Here is a 20,181-nt window from a genome sequence, read left to right on the forward strand (position 1 = left end):
AGTACTGTTTGGATATCTTCTACAGGAGTTAATGCACCTCCACTGGTATGACAATAGTTTGTAGATGCTTTCCTCCGACACTATTTACCGCCAGAGGTGCGACGGGCCAGAGCTGACAGGTTCTTGAATCTTAGACAGGGAAATATGAGTGCTATAGAGTATAGCCTCCGTTTTAATTCTTTAGCCACGTATGCTCCGGCCATGGTAGCCGATATAAGAGATCGCGTTCACCAGTTTGTGAATGGTTTAGGGCCACATTTGATAGATAAATGCTTAACAGCCTCACTTTAGGAAGGTATGGATATTTCTCGCATTCAGGCCTATACCCAGAATTTGCAAGAAGGGCAACAACAGCAAAAGAGTGAGCGTGAGCATGACAGGTACTATAGTAAGAGGGCTAGATCCTTGGGTCCGGCGAGTGAGTTTAGAGGAGGAAAGAGGCAGCAGTATTCTAGGCACTCAGGCAATTCAACGACTAGTGCACCTTCGCGATTTGTAATCCAGAGATTTGATAAACTTATTCACTCCGGATCGGGTCAGAGCTTTAGAGATTTGGGTTCTCAGTATAGGGGTGATTCAGGCCAGGTGAGGCCACCCTTACCATGATGTACTCAGTAAGGTAAGCTACATCTAGGAACCGGTCGCTTAGGTTCGGAGCATGTTTTTACATGCTGCGGTCGCCATGCCATATCATGCGTGGCCGTCCATCAATCAGCGGTAGGGGTAGGTCCGACCTACGGATCGGCCAGCTGGTTCTTCATCATCTATAAGCCCTCACAGACACCAGCTGGTCGTGGTAGAGGTAGAGGAGGAGCGCCTAGTTCTAGTAGTTCTCAGCACCGTATTTATGCTCTGGTGCGGCGATAGGATCTTGAGTTTTCCCCCGATGTTGTCACAGGTATACTATCGATATCTTTCCATGATATGTATGCATTGATTTATCTAGGTTTTACATTGTCATATATTACTCCTTATATTGTCGATCGTATTGGGGTGAAACCTGAGCCAATTAAGCCTTTTGAAGTGTCTACACCTTACCTGACCCGGTTGATAGCTGAGTCCGGTATATAGAAATGTGCCGTGGTTGTAATTTGTGACCATCATACTATGGTTGACCTACATGAGTTAAAAATGGTAGATTTTGATGTCATTATGGGTATGGATCGGTTGGCTTCTTGCTATGCCAATGTTGATTGTAGAACCAAAATAGTTCGTTTTCATTTTTCGGGAGAATCAATTTTAGAATGGAAGGGAAATACGGCATCTCCGAGAGGTAGGTTTATTTTCTATCTCAAGGCAAAAAAAATGATTGCTAAAGGTTGTATTTATCACTTAGTTCGGGTTCAGGATATAGAGGCAGAGTCGCCAACTCTCCAATCTGTCCCTGTGGTGAATGAATTTTCGAATGTGTTTTCAAATAAGCTTCCAGGCATTCCACCAGAGCGAGAGATTGATTTTGCTATTGATGTGCTACCGAAATCTAAACCCATATCTATTCCTCCTTATAGAATGGCTCCTGCAGAGTTGAAAGAGTTGAAGGAGCAATTGAAGAATTTGCTTGAGAAAGACTTTATTAGGCTTAGTTCCTCGCTGTGGGGAGCCCCTGTACTGTTTGTAAGAAAGAAAAATGGCTCCTTGCGAATGTGTATCGATTACGGGCAACTGAATAAGGTGACGGTCAAGAATAAATATCCGCTTCCAAGGATTGATGATTTATTTGATCAATTGCAGGGTGCCAAAAAGTCCTCAAAGATAGATCTAAGATTCGTGTATCACCAGGTAATAGTTAGAGAGAAAGATATTCCAAAGACAGCCTTCAAAACTAGATATAGTCATTTCAAGTTTCGGATAATATCGTTTGGATTGACTAATGCACCGGCAGTGTTCATGGATTTGATGAACAATGTGTTCAGGCCTTTCCTCGACTTGTTTGTGATTGTGTTTATCGATGATATCTTGGTATACTCACGATCCGAGGCAGAACATGCAGATTTACGCACCGTCTTTAGAGTTCTTCAGGCTCGGGAGCTATATGCAAAATTTTCAAAATGTGAATATTTGTTGAATTCTGTGACCTTTTTGGGGCACATTATTTCAGCTGATGGTATTCGAGTGGATACCCATAAGATTGAAGCTATGAAGACTTGGCCAAAAACTACAACACCAACGGTGGTTCGTAGCTTTTTGGGCTTGGTAGGTTATTACAAAAGATTTGTAGAAGAGTTTTCTTCTATTTCTGTACCATTGACTAAACTGACTCAGAAATCAGCTAAGTTTCAATGGACGGATGCTTGTAAGCACAGTTTTCAAAAGTTGAAGGATAGGCTGACTTTGGCCCCGGTTCTGACACTTCCGGAGAGGACCGAGGGCTATATGGTGTCCGTGATGCTCGTGGATGGGGTTAGGTCGTGTGTTGATGCAACATGGTAAAGTTATTGCTTATGCTTCAAGGCAGTTGCGAAAACACGAGAAAAACTATCCAACCCATGATCTAGAGTTAGCTGCTATGATTCATGCATTGAAGATGTGGAGGCATTATTTGTATGGTGTTCACGTTGATATTTGTTGATATTTATACAGATCACAAGAGTCTCCAGTATATTTTCAAGCAGAAAGAGTTGAATTTACGGCAAAGGCGATGGTTGGAGTTGTTGAAAGATTATAATATTAGCATTCTATATCATCCCGGAAGGCGAACGTTGTGGCTGATTCTCTTAGCCGTAGATCTATGGGAAGCTTATGTGACGTTCATCCAGGGAAGAGAGATTTAGCTCGCGAGCTTCAGAAATTAACTAGCCTAAGAGTTCGGGTAATGGACTCCGGTAATATGGGAGTTCCCATTCAGAATTCAGCTGTTTCGTCATTGGTGGTTGTGGTGAAAGAATGCCAATATGAGGATCCCATATTAGTTCATTATAAAAATACACTTCCTAAGAAGATGAAGTCATCCTTTGAATTTTTTGCAGATAGAGTTCTTAGATGTCGAGGTAGATTGTGCGTTTCGAATGTTGCAGGATTACGTCATCAGATTTTGGATGAAGCCCATTATTCCCGTTATTATGTTCATCCGGGAGTGACGAAAATGTTCATGATCTTAAATCCATATATTGGTGGGATGAAATGAAGAAAGACATAGCAGAATTCATGGCTTAATGTCCTAACTGTCAGCAGGTGAAGATTGAGCATCAAAAACCTAGTGGATTCTTCCAAGCTATGGACATTCCGACTTGGAAACAGGAAGTGATCAATATGGATTTCATCGCAAGTTTGTCTCGTTCTCCGCGTAAGTATGATTCGGTATGGGTAATCGTGGATATACTTATAAAGTCAGCTCATTTCCTACCAGTCAGAACTACCTATGCAGCTGATGATTATGCAAAGCTTTATGTCAAAAAGATAGTACGACTCCATGGTGTCCCAGTATCTATTATTTCTGATAGGGGGACACAGTTTATAGCTAATTTATGAAAATCCTTCCAAGAAGGTTTGGGGACTCAAGTGAGACTTAGTACAACATTTCATCCACAGACTGACGGGCAAGCTAACCGCACCATTCAGACTCTTGAGGATATACTATGGGCATGTGTGTTAGATTTTAGAGATAGTTGGGATGATCACTTACCGCTTATTGAGTTTTCTTATAACAATAGTTATCATTCCAGCATTCAAATAGCTCCGTATGAGGCTTTATATGGGTGTAAGTGTAGATCACCAATCGGGTGGTTCGAAGTGGGAGAAACTAAGCAAATAGGGCCAGACTTGATCCAGCAAGTCATGGAAAAGGTTAAGCTTATTCAGGACTGATTATTAACAGCTTGGAGTCGCCAGAAATCTTATGCAGATAATCGTCGACGAGACTTAGAGTTTCAAGTGAATGACTGGGTATTCCTGAAGGTGTCGCTGATGAAAGGCATCATGAGATTTTCTAAAAAGGGCAAGCCTAACCCTCAGTATATTGGGCCTTACAAGATTGTACGCAAGGTACGCAAGGTAGGCCAGGTGGCTTATGAGTTAGATCTACCTTCGGATTTTGAGTTAGTCCATCCAATTTTTCATGTGTCGATGCTTCGCAAGTGCATTGGAGATCCCTCGAACTGTTCCCGTAGATGATGTCCAGGTCACCGAGCAACTATCCTACGAAGAAGTTCCCATTACTATTCTAGATAGACAAGTTCGGAGGCTCAAAACCAAAGATGTAGCTTCAGTTAAAGTTTTATAGGGAAATAATAATAGGGAAGAAATGACTTGGGAAGTTTATGAGAGAACTAAGGCAAGCCTAAAGTGAACATGAAGTTCTTATAAGGTTAAGAAGGGTATTCGATAACTTTAAGTGTGTACCTTAAGGTTTTGGAGTCATATGAATCAGTGGAAGTAAGTTTGTTGAAGAAATTGGAATTTGAGTCATGGTTTGGGAAGATTTCATATCATTTGAGTTGTAAATTGTTTATTAATTCCTTGAGGGGGGAGATAAAAGGCCCCTTATATGGTTAATGAAGTTTTATAGAAGTGCCAACAAGGTTCCATAAGTATTGGAGGTCAAACGAATCGAAAAGAACGCAATTTCGCGAAATCGGAGAAGTTGGGGCAGTATGCAGCCGCATACTCAATATGTTGGGTCGTATACTGGCTGAAAACTCCCCATTTTGGGTGATCTTACTGCCCAACATCACCCCCAAGTGATGGAGGGAGTATGTGGCCTCATACTCAGTATGCTAGGCCGCATACTCACTGCAAATTGGAGCAGGGCGCGAATTTTTCCACCTTTTTAAATCCCCAAAGCCCTCATTTTCATTTCAACTTCCCTACACTTATTTTCCTAAATTTATAGAGGCTTATGAATAGTTATTGAAGGTCCCATATCACTCCAAACCTTTCCATATCATCAAGAGAGAAGATCAACATCAAAACCCAAAGAGAATCCATAGAAGATGATTGTTCTTGCTTCCCTTCAAAGTTGTGGTAAACTTGGTCTTGAAAGGAGTTAGGGAAGGTGAAGTTCTGCTATAATAAGGTATTATCTTCCTATTATTTACATGATTGATTTGATATAAAGGTTTAGTGACCCTTGGAAAGGAAAAGAATTAAAGTGGAGAAGTCATAAATGTTGAATTAAAGAAGATGACCATGAGATGAATTTGAAAAGGAGACTTAGGATAAATTTGAGATTGAATTGAATGTAACTTCTTCAATATGGTATTATGAATGTTATTATTGTCGCTTGGGAGTTGTCTTGTGATATGGTGAAAGTTGATAAAATAGGGGAAATGCTGCCCAAATTTCGTTAGTTCGTTAATTGCACTAGTTTGAACTTAGAAGTATTTTCAAGACTTAACCTTGGTATGAATGCCCTTGAATGTAGATTTTTCGGACATTAGATAAGAACGCTAAGTAAGTTAAGAAGACGTAAAGGTATGTAAGGGTAACACTTCTTTCTAAAGGCGTGATTTTCTTATTGTGAACCTATACATGATATCTACCATATTCCTACTCCTATAAATGCTATAAGCTCATAATTCTTGAGATTCTCATGATATTGTTGATAATGTTCTTTGTGATGATAATGATAACAATTATGATGATGAGTTCAATTCTAGAGATGCCATTTAAGATATTCGCAATGTCCTATTCCTAGAAATGCTAGAAGTTCATGACTTTCAATATTCGTGAGATGCTTTTGGTAAAAGCTCTTCATAGTGATAACGATAATGATAATGATGATAATAGTGATGATGATCATTATTATGATGATGATGGTGGTGATTCAATAATAGAAAATCGGGGGTTTACCAACTTCATGTCACCCCGATAGTGTTGTAATGTTTCTCTCGGATACTTATGTACGTCATAAATGTATGTAGCTATGTCGGGACACCGAGCCTATATAGTCAGGTATGATATCTATTGCACGCACACCATTGCAGTTGGGTACAGATAACACCGAGCCTTGTTATGGCCGGGTATGGATGACACTGAACCTACATGGTCGGATATGGTATCATTATATGTACATATATGGAACGTTTTCTGTAGAGAAAGGTTGAGTAAGCATTATGAACTCCTTATGAGGTATAAATGATTCATTTATGTTATGTTATTCCTCATGTTTTTATTATGTTACTATTCATGCCTTACATACTCAGTACATTGTTCGTACTGACGTTCTGTTATTTGTAGACGCTGTGTTCATGCCCGCAGGTAGACAGGGAGACAAAATCAACCCTTAGGCTGCTTCCTCAGAGATTGCCTAGAAGCACTCCATTTGATTCGGAGTTGCAATAGCTGCTATTATTCTTTTGGTGTACATATATGGGCATGGCGGGGTCCTGTCCCGTCTTTATGATTTTATGTACTCTTCGTAGAGGCTCATAGACAGTTGTGTATAGATAGGTATCTCTCAGCTTTGTCGGCTCATATTTTGTATACCATTTTGATTGCCTTGTCGGCTTGTGTATATATATGGGCATGGTTAATGATGTTTATGTGAAGGTGACTTAGTCCGATGGAATTTGTATTATTAATGCATGTTGATTATGAGTTAGCCATGTGGCTCACCTAGAGATGATTATGAAAGCATGATAAGAGGTACTCGGGATGTTAGTTCCGGATACCCGTCATGGACCTCCGGTTGGGTTGTGACATGTTTGAATTGACCTCTGAGTGGAATTTGTTTGAATAAGAATGTACTTAGGATGGTTTGAAGGGTCTTTGACACTGTTAAATGAAACGAACTCAGGGAATCCTTGAGGTGGTCTTTATCATGTCCAAAATGGTCAACCAACTAGCAAAATATGTTTGTTAAGTGGTGATAATAGTTATGATTGCTTTAACTTAGTACTGAGATGCCAAATCCTAAAAAATGGCATTAAGAAAGAACTTTAAGGATTGGCAGCTCAATATAAAACATGTGTGTGTGTATGTGTGAGTCTGTCTTGTTTTACCATGTGTGGAAGTGTCTATGTGTAGGCTATGTGTAGAAAGATCACCTTTCCAAGACTGATCACCTAATATTTGATAATTAAGAAGATAAAAGAAGAAAAGGGGAATAGTGGGAAAACCTTGGTAGGGGGTCTGTCTAGGTTTTCTTTGTGAAGCTGCTTGGTACTACTTTTGGATATTGTGGATTGAGTTTCTTTAAATGAATAAGTAACTAGGGCCAAGAAGAGGGTTAAGGGTAATGTTTAAGACTTGGTAGAGTTTAAAGTAATTGGGATTTGATTTTGCCTGGCTTCTTCGTATGTGAATTAATCCTAAAAGAAGGACATATATATGCTCTGAGATGTTGTGTGGTATAAAAGGATATAGTCATGTCATAAATTAGACTTTGGTTTGAGATTGCCTTTGAACCAGCCCATGTCATTATCCCCTAAATACTTATGTTGGGTCTGTTTTAGTGATCATGCTTGTAACTTGGCCACAAAATCTTTAAAGTTTGGATAGAGTTCAATGAGTCAACTGTGGTAGTTTTGTGATAGTGTTAGGTTGTTCTAAACCTTCCCATGGCCCTTAGTGTTGTCACTGGGTATGAGGATGAGGCCATGGGAGTCTTGGGAGAGTAAAAGGTGAGCCTGGGCATAAACTGGAGGTAGTGACCAGTGGAACCCAGGATCCCTCTTTACTAAAAGGAGACTCAGGAAAGGAGATGGGGAGGTGATGATCCCACCCTGTCCTATTTCCCTATCAGGACCCTGAGACTTTTTTCTCATTCTTTTAACCTTCTCCTCATGGTCCTGGGACATACAAAAATCTCAGGTGGATTAGGAAGACTTAACTATGTCCAGGAGGGAAGGGGGTACACCTAGAGTTAAATGATCTGTTGTCAGTGCTTGTAAAGTCTAAGTCTTATTTGTTTTCACTATGCCTCCTAAAAAGGTTTTTAAATCTGGGGAATTTGTTTGTCTGTGTTTTGTTGTCTGAATTAGGTGTTTGTAAAGAACTAGGATTGGTAAGTGTGTTGGGGATGGTCCAAGCCCATATCATAGGAAACTGAGTACCAACCTTGTTGTTTGCCATTTGCTTCTACTTATGATCATGTGCCTTCTAAATTTTCTCATCTTGCGCACTTATGATTTGCACCTGGGAACTTATTTGTTTGTGGTGATGACTGGGTCTTTAATTATTAAAACCTGACCATGCTATAAACCTACTTTTCTTTCTTCTTATTTTCTTTGAAAAGATTCTGCTTAGATTAAGTAGTTGAAGGGCATTATTAGGGACTAAAATTGTTTCAAGACTGTTTTGACTAATTGCTCACATAATGTGCCTCTTGAAATTCATGTTCCTTTACTAAAGGCCTTAAGAGTACATCTATGTGTGAACTGACATTAGTCCTAATTATCTAACATATTTGTTATATGCCTGGACTTGTAAAAGGGGAGGAGAGTTTAAAACTACTAAGTCTAAATATGTGCTCTAAGTCACAGGCTCTTCCGAAGTTTTCTTTGTCTAAAATGAGTTAATATAATGTCCAAGGTCTCAACCTGCCTGTTGTGTCCTCTCTAAGCCCTTGTGTACTTCTGATTTGGTGATTCTGATGATTTGCTTACATGGTTACTGGCATTACTTGATTGTTTGGCATCAGGCCTCTATGGGAATGCTCTTTCTGTATGTTGGACTACGGTTTGCTTGCCATTTTGATTATGTATGTCCTTGGGGGGTTGGTTTGAATGGAGGGGTGCTTATGGCATGGCCTAACCTATAGGGAGTGTAGACCCATCTGTGGTGAAACTATGAAGTCAAAGGGACCTGAATAACCTGTTAGTGGTAAACCTAACCCATGTTGTGCCTCTGAATTAGTCAGTGATGCCTTGAGGAGTATAAGAAATGGTCATGACCCTAGTCTGTGATGATTGTGTCTGTTTATATGCATTTGTTTAAAACCCCTTTTGGATTGAATTCTGGGCTGTGAATAACTTGAACATGCAAATCTCTATGTGATCATAACGGGGCTGAAAGTGAACCAAGGCCACATGACCTAAGAAAAGCCTTTTAATGGGGCCTTGGGTAAAAGAGAAAAGGAAGACCAGGCCTAGCTTGGCTCATGACATTTTTCCTTCAGATAAAGGGCCCCATGGCACTTCTATGGCCTGTGGGGTTGTGTGTTCATTGCCAAGAACCTTGGAATCACATGGACCCAGCTCCTAGACTAAATGAGGCTCCCAGATTAGAGTTAAGTTTTCTGATAGGAGTGATTGATGACTTGACCAAATAAGGAATAAGTGTGTATCTGTGATTAAGTTAGATACAAGGGGAAGGGATTAGCAGTAGTGTGAAATTGGGATGTCAATTTGCCTTGACCTTGTCTTGTTTACTTGCCCCTAAAGTATAGTAGCTGCCTTTAGATGAAATCAGGTTTTGCATTTGAAAATTCAGATATATGAGGGCCATAGTCTTATCTTTCTCCCTGCCATGTCCACATACCTTGATTTGTTCTGTATGCTTTCTCATTGGCAAGATATAAACTGCTTTAGTTCATTTCATAGGGGTGTGTTTAAGTACTGATCTGCCTCGCTTGTGTGTTACAGTTTGTGTGTGCCCTACTATGGTTATGTGTTTGGATTTCCTATCCTTGACCACTCCTGTATATTGTAGCCCATGTTGTCTCTCCATGATCATGTTGCTTTGTTCTTGTCCCATTTATGCACATTGGTGTAGTTGCGCTGTGTTATCCCCCATGATCGTATATTTTTGGCCTTTGCCTTTTTGTTCATCTCGCCTGCTCGAGTCCCTTTCGTAGCGAGTGTTTGTTCCTACTTTTGCTACTTCAAGTCCATAGATTTTACTTGATTGCCTCTGGTTCTTGATTTGCATCGTGTTTACGAACCTGGTCAGTTATATTATGTTTTATCATGGAATCTGCCTATGTTGTTGTGGCTACATTAGTGTGGGATAAGGTAATTTGGGGTAGGGGCCTAGTCTTAGCTTCCCCGGTGTCCAGCCATGCCTGGGGTTCATAAAACCCCTTGGAACTTGTGCCGGATTGGAAATACGGGGGCAATGACTCCCCCTTTCTCTTTGTTACTAAATACACCCAGTGGGCCTTGTAGTATACATATATATACACATACATAATTGCCTTACTCTATTGACTTATAAATTTGTTTTAATACATGCATACATATGTGATACATATGTTGCTTTGCATACAATCGTGATAAGTCCAGTGTCCTTAAACTAACCAGGTCCTTTTTCCTTTTCCCCTCCTCAACTACATGACCACTTGGGCCGGGTTTGAAGCCAACCTCTTGGGCCAAGGCCCAACAGGCAATTTTTATAAATATTCATCGAGTCCAAGAAACCAAAGGGAAGCTGCTACAAAAAAGGAGAATGCATAGAAGGCCCAGCCATGGATGAAAATGGCTACTAGGAGCTTGGTACGCCCCTAGCCTTCCCCTCCCCTTTATTTGATTATTTGTCCTCATTTTGCTTATCATTTCATTGTAAGTGTATTTGCAAACTTGTAAAAACTCACACTATATTGGAATCATTTTATGATTAGAATTAGACGTCTTAGGACAACGGTACTTACGCCGTTTAGTCGACTTTAGGTCCCCCAAACCTTTTTTTCAAAACCCGATTCGGCGAAATGATTTTGACAAATTCAAATAGATAATCAGCCAACTATTTTTGACACGGTTTAAGTTTAAGAGGAAATTTTCAAAATCATAAGTATTACAATTTTATTAAAATGTACAGAGTTTTTGAAATCAAAGCACATTCTTGATGAAAATCAAACCAGGGTTTGTTTTAAAAAATAAGGCCAAGGATAAATGTTTTTTTGGATCAAATTAATCTGGCAAAGTATTGGGCCAAAAGCCCACTGGTTTTGGAAAAATATGGCCAGAACTAGACAGGTTCAACAAAGACAAAAGGAGAATTTTGGGCCAAAGCCCACTCGTGAATAAAAAGAATGGATGACGTCGGGTATGTAAAACTCTATGCACAAACTTATTTGGGCCAAGCCCAGAAGGAAAACGGATAGATCTTTTAAAAAAATGGAAAAATGTAAGTTTTGGCTATAAAGCCCAATCCGAGCCCAAGTTCAAGACTTATAACAAAAGACGTATTTCCTAAAACAAAAACATCGTATATACGAGTTTCTTGGATAAAGCGTTCCAAGCGTATTAAACGGATCGATCTAGATAAAGTATGAGTTAAGCATGGACAAGATTATACATTCAAAACCTAACAAGTTCATATTTTTAAATAACATGTGTAAAGATGACAACTTTATACTCATTTTCCAAACGAAATACATCATCCCTGTATACAGAGGGGAGATTATTTTATCTGGATATTATAAATCCGAATCTATGTACCCTATATAGAAAGGGAGCGTATTCAAATTCTTTTTTTCCTCAAAATGACATGCAAAATGATAAGATTTTTGCGAGAATAAACACTAAATTGACAGTTCATGCAAATATTCATACATTGGAATTCGAAGGTTAACCGTATAGTACGGATCCCTAATACTGGGGTACCTAACACCTTTCCCAGGGGATCATCAGAACCCTTACCTAGAACTCTGGATTACGAAGGATTTTTCATGGCATTTGAATAAACCCTTCACCCTCGATTTTTCCTAATTTCCTAAAAATTAGGTGGTGACTCTTTTTAAACAAAGTCCGAAAGAGCACCAACGAGTTCATAGTAGCCTTTAAGCCTTAACCCGCATAAATGCTAACTGTTACAGACTTGATATGTGTTAGCTAAACTTAGTTGGCCTATTATACTTACCAATACTTGTTATTTGTACTGACCTACACTTGTTGCATTCTTTTATGAATGCAGAATTCCAAGTGGGATTGGCCTCTATTTCTCGTGACTGATAGTCGTTCCGAGAGTTCCTGTTTAGAGTCTACAGGGTGAGCACGAGGATGTTCGCCGCCTTAAAGATTCTTCGTTTAGTTATGTCTTATTTGTTATTCCGAGACATATTCAGACTTTTGATGTATTATTGATAATTCCAGACTTATAGATTCTAGTTAGATGCTCTGTATGGTTAGACCAGACTCTGAGGTGTATTTTCCTTCCGCATATTTCTATATCATTATCTTCAGACTTACGTGATTTTGTCTCTTCCTCTTATTTACTTATTTATTCATGTTTTTACTATTGTTGGGTTGAGGGTTCGCCTACCGAGGTGGGAAAGATAGGTACCCGCGTGACTTAGCTAAACTGGATCGTGACAAAAAGACCATCCGGACCTCTCGAAACCGACAAATTCGCAAAAAAAGTCCGTTTACTCAAAAGTGAACTTTGAGTCAACCATTTTTTGCTTTTAAGACAAATTCCCCAAAACTTATCCAAATCAACTCTGATGAACTCGGGAAGTGTGCCAATGGTCCCGGCGGGTCAAATATGAGCTAATAAAGCTCGGAAAGAAATCAAAAAGGTCGGAATGCAATAACGACCAAACGGGTCGTTACAATAGCGCAATAAATTACTGAGCTAAGTAAATTACTGCACTACTAAAGGACTTAACTGAGCCGTTACAGTTAAGTCCTTTAACGCAGTAATTTAATGCGTTAAGGATACTTTGGTGCCACTTTTTTTCATGGATTATTTTGATTCATTTCTTCTTCTTTTTTTGGGTCATTTAGATTCCAGACTCATAGTTTCACTCATTTTAACCCCTCAAAAACCCACAAAACTGTGCATTTTAAAACTCCTTTTTGATCTCTCAAAACTTTTTTTAGTGTGTCCCTCTCACTCACTCTTTCTCTCTCGTACACATCACATATAAAAACACAAAACAGAGTTGATAAGAGTATATCTTTTGCTTATTCCTATTTATATACTAGGAAATTTGCTCGCGCTTCGCGCGGTCATAAATAAACCTCATTGAACTTACAAAATGATATTTTTCCTAATATCCCAATATCAAGAATAACAATAAACATGGATTCCTATTAAAAAAAATAGTGAGAACATTCCAAACGTAAATTAGATGAAAGGACCATAATCCTTAAAATGTGGTAGGAAATTGGTATAAGATAGAAAAATATTTCCATTAGGTGAAACATTGACTGGAATCAATGTGCGTGTGTTTGTCTGAATATATAAAATTTGTTTAAGATATAAAATACACAGTGGAATGTTTAATTTTGGTATAAATTTGTGCCCTATATCGTGTCCCTAATGTGCGACGAAGGTGATACAGTAGTTTTCCCTACCATTCAACAATCAGAATCACCTCGGATAACAGCATTCCACCAATCTAGAAAAAAAGATCATCCCTGAGTTTATTCTGCAATATCAGCATATATAAGTTTAATTCATCTTTAACCACTTGAAGTAAAAGCCAAGACCTCAAATATAATGCTCCTAATTTCTTTAACATTACAGTACAACTTCTCCATCTTACTATCGGAAAAGAATTCTGACACATTGCCCGTACTCTGTCAAAACTAAATAGTAATTCTTCTAGCTTGCAAACTTTATCTATCCCGGGATTTAAGATTAAAACCAAAGCATCTCATTATTTGAGGAAGAAAGTTCGCGACACTTTATTTTAAGATTTCAACTAATCTAACTTAAAATATTGCCCGTCTTTGCATTCATCAAATGATCTCTTGGCAAAGCAATTGTCAATCATAACATCTGGCTAGCCTTTATGCATCATCTTGGACAGCATTTACCTCCATATCTGCACAAATTGATAAGCCTACAATCAGTAAAATATGTTGGAGAATCTACCCTTGAGATAAGCAGGAGATATGTATGACTAAAACGGAATTATGGCAGCAAAAAAAAAGATAGAGAAAAACCTTACGGACATACTAAGCTATACAGCTCTAACACATTTAAAAATATACCTCTGTAAATCCACCTGAACTTACCATCGCACTATATGACTCATTGAGAATACAACCTAGTAGCTTCTGCAAAGATCTCGCTCAACAATCAATCATTGTCCCGGCAACATTACTTAAATTTACATGTCGTTTCAAAAGTGTGTCGCATTTCTCATTTCTTTCCGTAGATGAAATATCATGAAAAAATGAGATGGCATCATTCGATATGCCTCTTTCGTAGCAAGCTATCCAGCATATCACATACTATTTTAAGATTCAGCTTTAGTTTTTTATCTTCCATCAGTTAGTCACTCTTTTTCCTTTTCTTTCTTTTTTTTTTTTTTTTTTTTCTTATGAACATCATGGTCAATTTCCAACGGTTGTTTTAACACAGCTTTCCAACTGTATACTATCATTTCCTAAAGGATTTAGTTGCATCTAAATTTCATGTGCCATGACCAAATCCTCTAGTTCCTTAGTCCATGGAATTACTTCCGATCCGATGACTGTGAAACTATATGGAGGAAAATAAATATAAGCCTATGGAGAGAAAAGTTAGAAAAGAAACTTAAAAAGAGAAATGAAATTAAACAAACTAACCAATGGCTTCTTCTCTGCGGAGCTTCCTCACTCACGGTTGACTTCCTCTCCTCAGCCGCTGTCTTCATTACTGTAAATTAAGTTAACGATAAAGTATATGGAATGAAACACCAAACACCCCATCTTATCGGATCAACAAAGATATATGCACATATGTAAGTTTTTTTAAAAAGGAAAAGACAATAAATAATTAAGCTACCATGCATTAAGTCGAGTGTAAATCTTAACATTGCTAGAGAACAATAAACATAATCTCAAATCTTTAGGAGCATACCTAAGCTATTTAAAAAGTAAAAGTCTTGCAACAGCAAACTCAAACTACCAAAAAAAGAATTTCTATCCCAAAGACTTAAGCAGCAATATATAGTTTAGAAACTGCAGATAGTATAAAACTTTTCTTAGCCAAACTGCCAGTACGCCTCTCTCAGTTCTCGAAGTTTCGAGTTGTCATCTATCTCGAGCTTCTCCCAGCACCCAGTTGTCAATTCTGCGGTGTGAAGATTCATCTCCAAGAGAGTGAAAAACCGACGTAATTTTTTCATTGTCCACCCATGTACACATATGTAATCAAAAAATTAATCACGCAAAAAGGAATTCAGGGATACATTTACTCTGATACATAATCTAACGCCTTTCATCGAAGCCCTATAATAGAAGAAAAATCGAAACAAAATTGTAACACATTCTAGCAAAGCCAGCATTCAAAGGTAATGAGTGCAGGGAAACTTAGTACCAGGGGCATAAGTTTTCAATGGCATTCTTAAATGGTCTCGTAAAAATAATCACAAAGCCATTTACGCCTCTAAATACAACAACAACATACCCGGTTTGTTACACCTCGGACATTTCATGTTGTTGTGCTGTGAATACACTAGCGCAAACTTAAGGTGAACATGAAGTCCATATGATCTTAAGGAGGGTAATGGTAGCTTAAAGGTGTATACTACAAGATTTTTGAAGTATTACGAATCGGAGAAATTAAGTTCGTTAAAGGAAGCGAAGCATAAGTTGTGTTGTGAAGGTTTAGCGACTATCGAGGTAACGATTATTTAGTAATGTCTTGAGGAGAAGCTATATGGATCCTTGGATGGTTAATGAAGTATTAAACAAGTGTTAGGAAGGTTCCATAAGGATTTGAGATCGAATGAATCAACGAGAATAATTTCGAAAAAGTGGAGTTATACGACCACTTATACGGTCCGTATAACTTTATACGGTCCGTATAAGGGTCCATATAGCCTTTCCAGAGAAGCCAATCCCAATCCCTGGAGGTATTATACGGTCACTTAGACGGACCGTATAAGTGTCCGTATAACTCAATCGGGTCACTTTTTCCAGATTTTTCTATTGCTATATATATATGACCCAAGTTCTTATTTTTCATTTCCCACATTCTCCACACCTCTTGAGAACTCTATAATATTCCACACACCATATCAACACAAATTCAAGAGAGTCCAAAGACTAAACACCAAGAATCAAGGGAATCAAGTGCAAAGAGGCTCGCTAGGCTTTGTAGAAGTCAAGAATTCCTTGGTATTGAAGTTGGGGTTTTTCTCAAGTGAAGTATATTCATCTAAAGTTCATCCTTACATGATCAAAGGTGAGTTTACATCTATTTCATGCTATTAAAAGTATTTGAGTGGTTGAATGCCTTGGAGGAGAGAAGAAAATAGAATATGAACTGAGATATGGAAATAATGATATTTTGAGTAATAAGTTAACTTGAGCCATGATTCTCAGTATGCTATGAGTACAATCTCGTTATGAATTATACTAAGGATGTTGAGGAAGTATTATATGTAAATGAATATGGTGTTGTGTTTTAACTATGGTTATGAATGACTTTGAAAAGGGGTTTTGAGGGTTGAACAATGTTTAACTTAAAAAAGTCTATTGGTTATGATATTATGGGTGTTGCTATTGATGTTTGGGAGTTATTTAGTATATGGGGAAAGTTGTCGAAACAAAGGAAATGCTACCCAATTTTTGTTAGCTCTTAGCCGCTTTAGTTTAGACTTAAGCATGCTTTAAATGATCTAATTTAGTACGAATTCTCTTGAATGTAGAGTTGTGAGCTTGGAAGGAGAACGTTTAGTCGTTAAGGAGACGTAAAAGGTATGTTAAGGCTAGTCCCTTTCTTTCAAAGGCATGACTTCTATATTATGATTTCCTCTCTAAATTTTATTTCCATGACCTTCTTACATCCCAAAAGATGAAAGTTAAAGATTCTTAAGAGCTTCTTATGAGAAAGAGATAAGATGTGTTCTATGATAATGATGATGATGAGGATTTTACTTCTAGAGATTCCAAAGCTTATGAATTGATGCTATTATGAGCTTAATGATCTTATTTCATAATTTCCTTGATGTTATTCATTGTTGGCCATCTCACCTCATGATACTAGTTCCTTCAAGGCGAGACATAGTGATGGTGGTTGTTCCATAATGTAATCGGAGTTTACCGACCTTACGTTACCCCGATAGAGTTGTAGCTTTCACTTGGGCTCTCATAAATGCTTTATGTCATTTTATGTATGATTACACCGTGCCTAGTTGGTCGGGCGGACACCACTACGCTGCGTAAGTGGGCGGCTATAATGATAATTACATCGTGCCTAGTTGGCCAGATAGACATCACTAGTGGGCGGCATGAGATGGTTACCCCGGACGCGGGAGGCCCGGACGCGGGCTAATGATGATCACACCGTACCTATATGGTCGGGAAGTTTATGTATTTATATATGATATGATGATGTTTTAAATATAAAAGTTGGCATGCATGACTCCGCCTTAAGAGGCAATCAGTTACAGGTTATCTCTTCATCTTATGCTCTCTTATTTCTTGATTATGTTGTTATACATGCCTTACATACTCAGTACATTATTCGTACTGACGTCCTTTCTTTTATGGACGCTGCGTTCATGCCCGCAGGTAGACAGGGAGATGGCACAGATGTTTAGGAGCTTTATCAGCAGATATACAGGAGCACTCCATTACTCCGGAGTTGCCGCTTATTGGTATACTAGTTCTCCAACACGTGCGTTGCACGTGTATTCCAGCTAATCAGTACAAACATTGTAAAACAATATAAATGATATTAGATAAGTGTGCGATGAGTTATATTAAATTTGAAGGGGAAAAATAAAAGTTCAAGTTGATAAATTGTGAGTCTATTCGATCAATGTCAATTGACAGCACAATCTTACAGAGATTGCCATTGAATGAAGTTGAAAAGATATTTATTTCATTTTTAAGGGAGAAAGAAATATTTATTTAGTAATAGTATTTTCTACTTTGGTCATTACTATAGTTTGCAGTTTTACACAACCACCTGATTGGTATAAGCTATAAGCTAATTGGTATAATATCTTTTCTTACGTAGTTCTAATATATGAAATATTCAGCTTAACAGCTTCTTTTTAATTTCAACAACACAAAAAGCTTAAACATACGCAACTGTAAAGAGGAGGAGGTTATAATTTAATACAGATAAGGCACGTACTTTAAGATGTTAAGTAATTGCAATCATAGCTAATGTTTCCTACATTAACATTTCACTGTGTAGTCTCCAACTAAATCTATGAGACACTGGAAGAGACGGTCAAAATATTATCTCCAACTAAAACTTCACTTTCAATAATTAGTTGAACGCCAGAGGTTAAAGAATCACACAAAGAGCAATTAATTAGGCTAGGGAAATAATTAGTAATTTTTTATAACAGAAACGAAGAGATGTTGCAGTGCAAAAATCTATTGGAGAAAAAGAGAGAGAACATATATTTTACACCAAAATAGAAAAAGAAATAAAGAAAAAAGACCAAGGAAAAGTATCACAGTAATTATTAATGTGAGGAAAACTCTCTTTTACTATCACTGATGAAGCTTCACGTTTTTCATAAGTAAATAAATAAAGTTTAATAAAATAAAGAGAGAAAGATTTAACATCTAAAACAGAGAGAGAGAAGTGAATACTGAAAAGAATAACCAACACAATATTTTAGTACTTGGAAAATCGCAACATTTGCATCCACCCCTTTCAGCTGGTGATTTCAAAATCAATATTGACGTAGACAAATGTTGGGTTTAAGCTCCATATCTGAAATGGTACAGAAAACAATTAATGAGAATCTGGTGGCAAATGAATAAAATAATTCAAATAGCTTACAAACAAAAAAAATCAAGCATAAGTCTAATAATACAGCTAAAGGTGGGAAACTTTTTTAGCATAGGCTAGGGAAAAAATGAAAGAAAGCAAAGGGAAAGAGAAAAAAATTTGAAGTTCTTAATTGCCATCGACTTTGGAAAAGGAAAATTATTCCTTCGGAAGTTATTGTCTTTGATGATTTATGCAAAACAAAAATGATACAAATTTAATGATACTTATAATTTTAAAAATAAGTTGGGGTAGCTCCATTTTTTTTTATCCACAGTATAACGGATTATTTTTGAGAAGAAGGGTTGGCAATCCAAACAAGTCTCCAGATCCACAGTATAACGGATGAGAGAAGGGTTGGCATACATGAATGTGTAATAAATGTTGAAAATTGAATGAAACATTCCAAAGGTTGAAATAAATTGTATTTGTACAGTTTCAATAGGCAGTGGAAGATGAAAGGGATTCCAATAAATGCAAAACGTTACAGTAAATGCCTGCACAGAAGTCCAAGAAGCTGTCTTTCTACTGTGAACGTGTCGGCCAGTAACTGTTTTTTTTTTTTTTTTTTTTTTAAGGTAAAAAAAAGTCAATTATTTTTTAAAGGACATTTTGGTAAATTAACTTTTGACTTGGGAGCTTCCCACTTTTAGTATTATATGATTCTTTTGTGTATATATTTGGGGCATGGCGGGGTCCTATCCCGTCCTTATGATTTCAGTATTTCAGTTAGAGGCTCGTAGATGCATATGTGTGGGTAGTAGATGTTATGTGATTTCTTAGTATATATGCTCTGTTTATCATTTGGTAGCCTCGTGGGCTTATGCACATATATGTTTCGAAAGATATTCGAAGATCATGTCATGATAAGCTTGTGTTGAAAATGGTGTATGTTCAGGTTGAGTTTGATGATAAGTCTGAAAGATGTTGCTCGGTGGGCTAGCTCCGGGTACCCGTCATGACCGTTTAGTTGGGTCGTGACACGGTGTAATCCCAAAAAATGAGGTCTGGGAGGGTAAAGTGTACGCAAATCTTATACATAATCTAACGCCTTTCATCGAAGCCCTCCAGTAGAAGAAAAATCAAAACAAAATTGTAACACATGCTAGCAAAGTCAGCATTCAAAGGTCATGTATTGCAAGGAAACTTAGTACCAGGGGAATAAGCTATCAATGGCATTCTTAAATGGTCTCGTAAAACTAATCACAAAGCTATTTACACCTCTAAATACAACAACAACATACCCGGTGTAATCCCACAAAAGGGGGTCTGGGGAGGGTAGTTTGTACGCAAACTTTACCCCTACCATGGGAGGTAGAGAGGTTGTTTCCGATAAATGCCTCTAAATACCATTAATAAATTCTCCAACTCTTTTGGCCTCTAAATATCACAAAGCCATTCAGGAGTCCAAATACCATATAGATTCCAACACGAACAATAAAATCTTACAGCCAAATCAAATATGAAGTAAACAAAAAAAAAAAAGTATACATTAAGACCCAAAGTCTTATAAAATTAACAACCGAAAAGATAAGGAAAAAGAAACATTGATGACTCTGTGGAATTTAACATTATCATAGTATCCTTGAAAGTTCTCTGAAACCACGGCAAATTTTTGACACATACTTG

At 37.7% G+C, this 20,181-nt stretch overlaps 1 protein-coding gene and 1 long non-coding RNA gene across 3 annotated transcripts; one reads left to right on the plus strand and one right to left on the minus strand.

Moving 5' to 3' along the window:
• Positions 1-297: 297 nt before the first annotated feature.
• LOC132066030 (uncharacterized mitochondrial protein AtMg00860-like) lies at positions 298-2,430 on the plus strand. Its single transcript, XM_059459434.1, has 3 exons — positions 298-418; positions 1,732-1,779; positions 2,099-2,430. Exons 1-3 carry the CDS (start codon positions 298-300, stop codon positions 2,428-2,430), a joined length of 501 nt encoding a protein of 166 aa, XP_059315417.1.
• An 11,083-nt stretch (positions 2,431-13,513) lies between these two features.
• Positions 13,514-19,155, minus strand: LOC132067256 (uncharacterized). Of its 2 annotated transcripts, XR_009417103.1 has the most exons (4): positions 18,919-19,155; positions 18,404-18,495; positions 14,397-14,466; positions 13,514-13,648 (listed from the first exon to the last, which is right to left on the minus strand). It is a non-coding gene; the product is annotated as an uncharacterized LOC132067256 (long non-coding RNA). The 2 variants fall into 2 exon arrangements; XR_009417102.1 differs by lacking the exon at positions 18,919-19,155 and having other exon boundaries at positions 18,404-18,759.
• Between the last annotated feature and the right edge of the window lie 1,026 nt (positions 19,156-20,181).

This window comes from Lycium ferocissimum, chromosome 8 (assembly GCF_029784015.1).
Source record: "Lycium ferocissimum isolate CSIRO_LF1 chromosome 8, AGI_CSIRO_Lferr_CH_V1, whole genome shotgun sequence".
Taxonomy (NCBI): Eukaryota; Viridiplantae; Streptophyta; class Magnoliopsida; order Solanales; family Solanaceae; genus Lycium; species Lycium ferocissimum.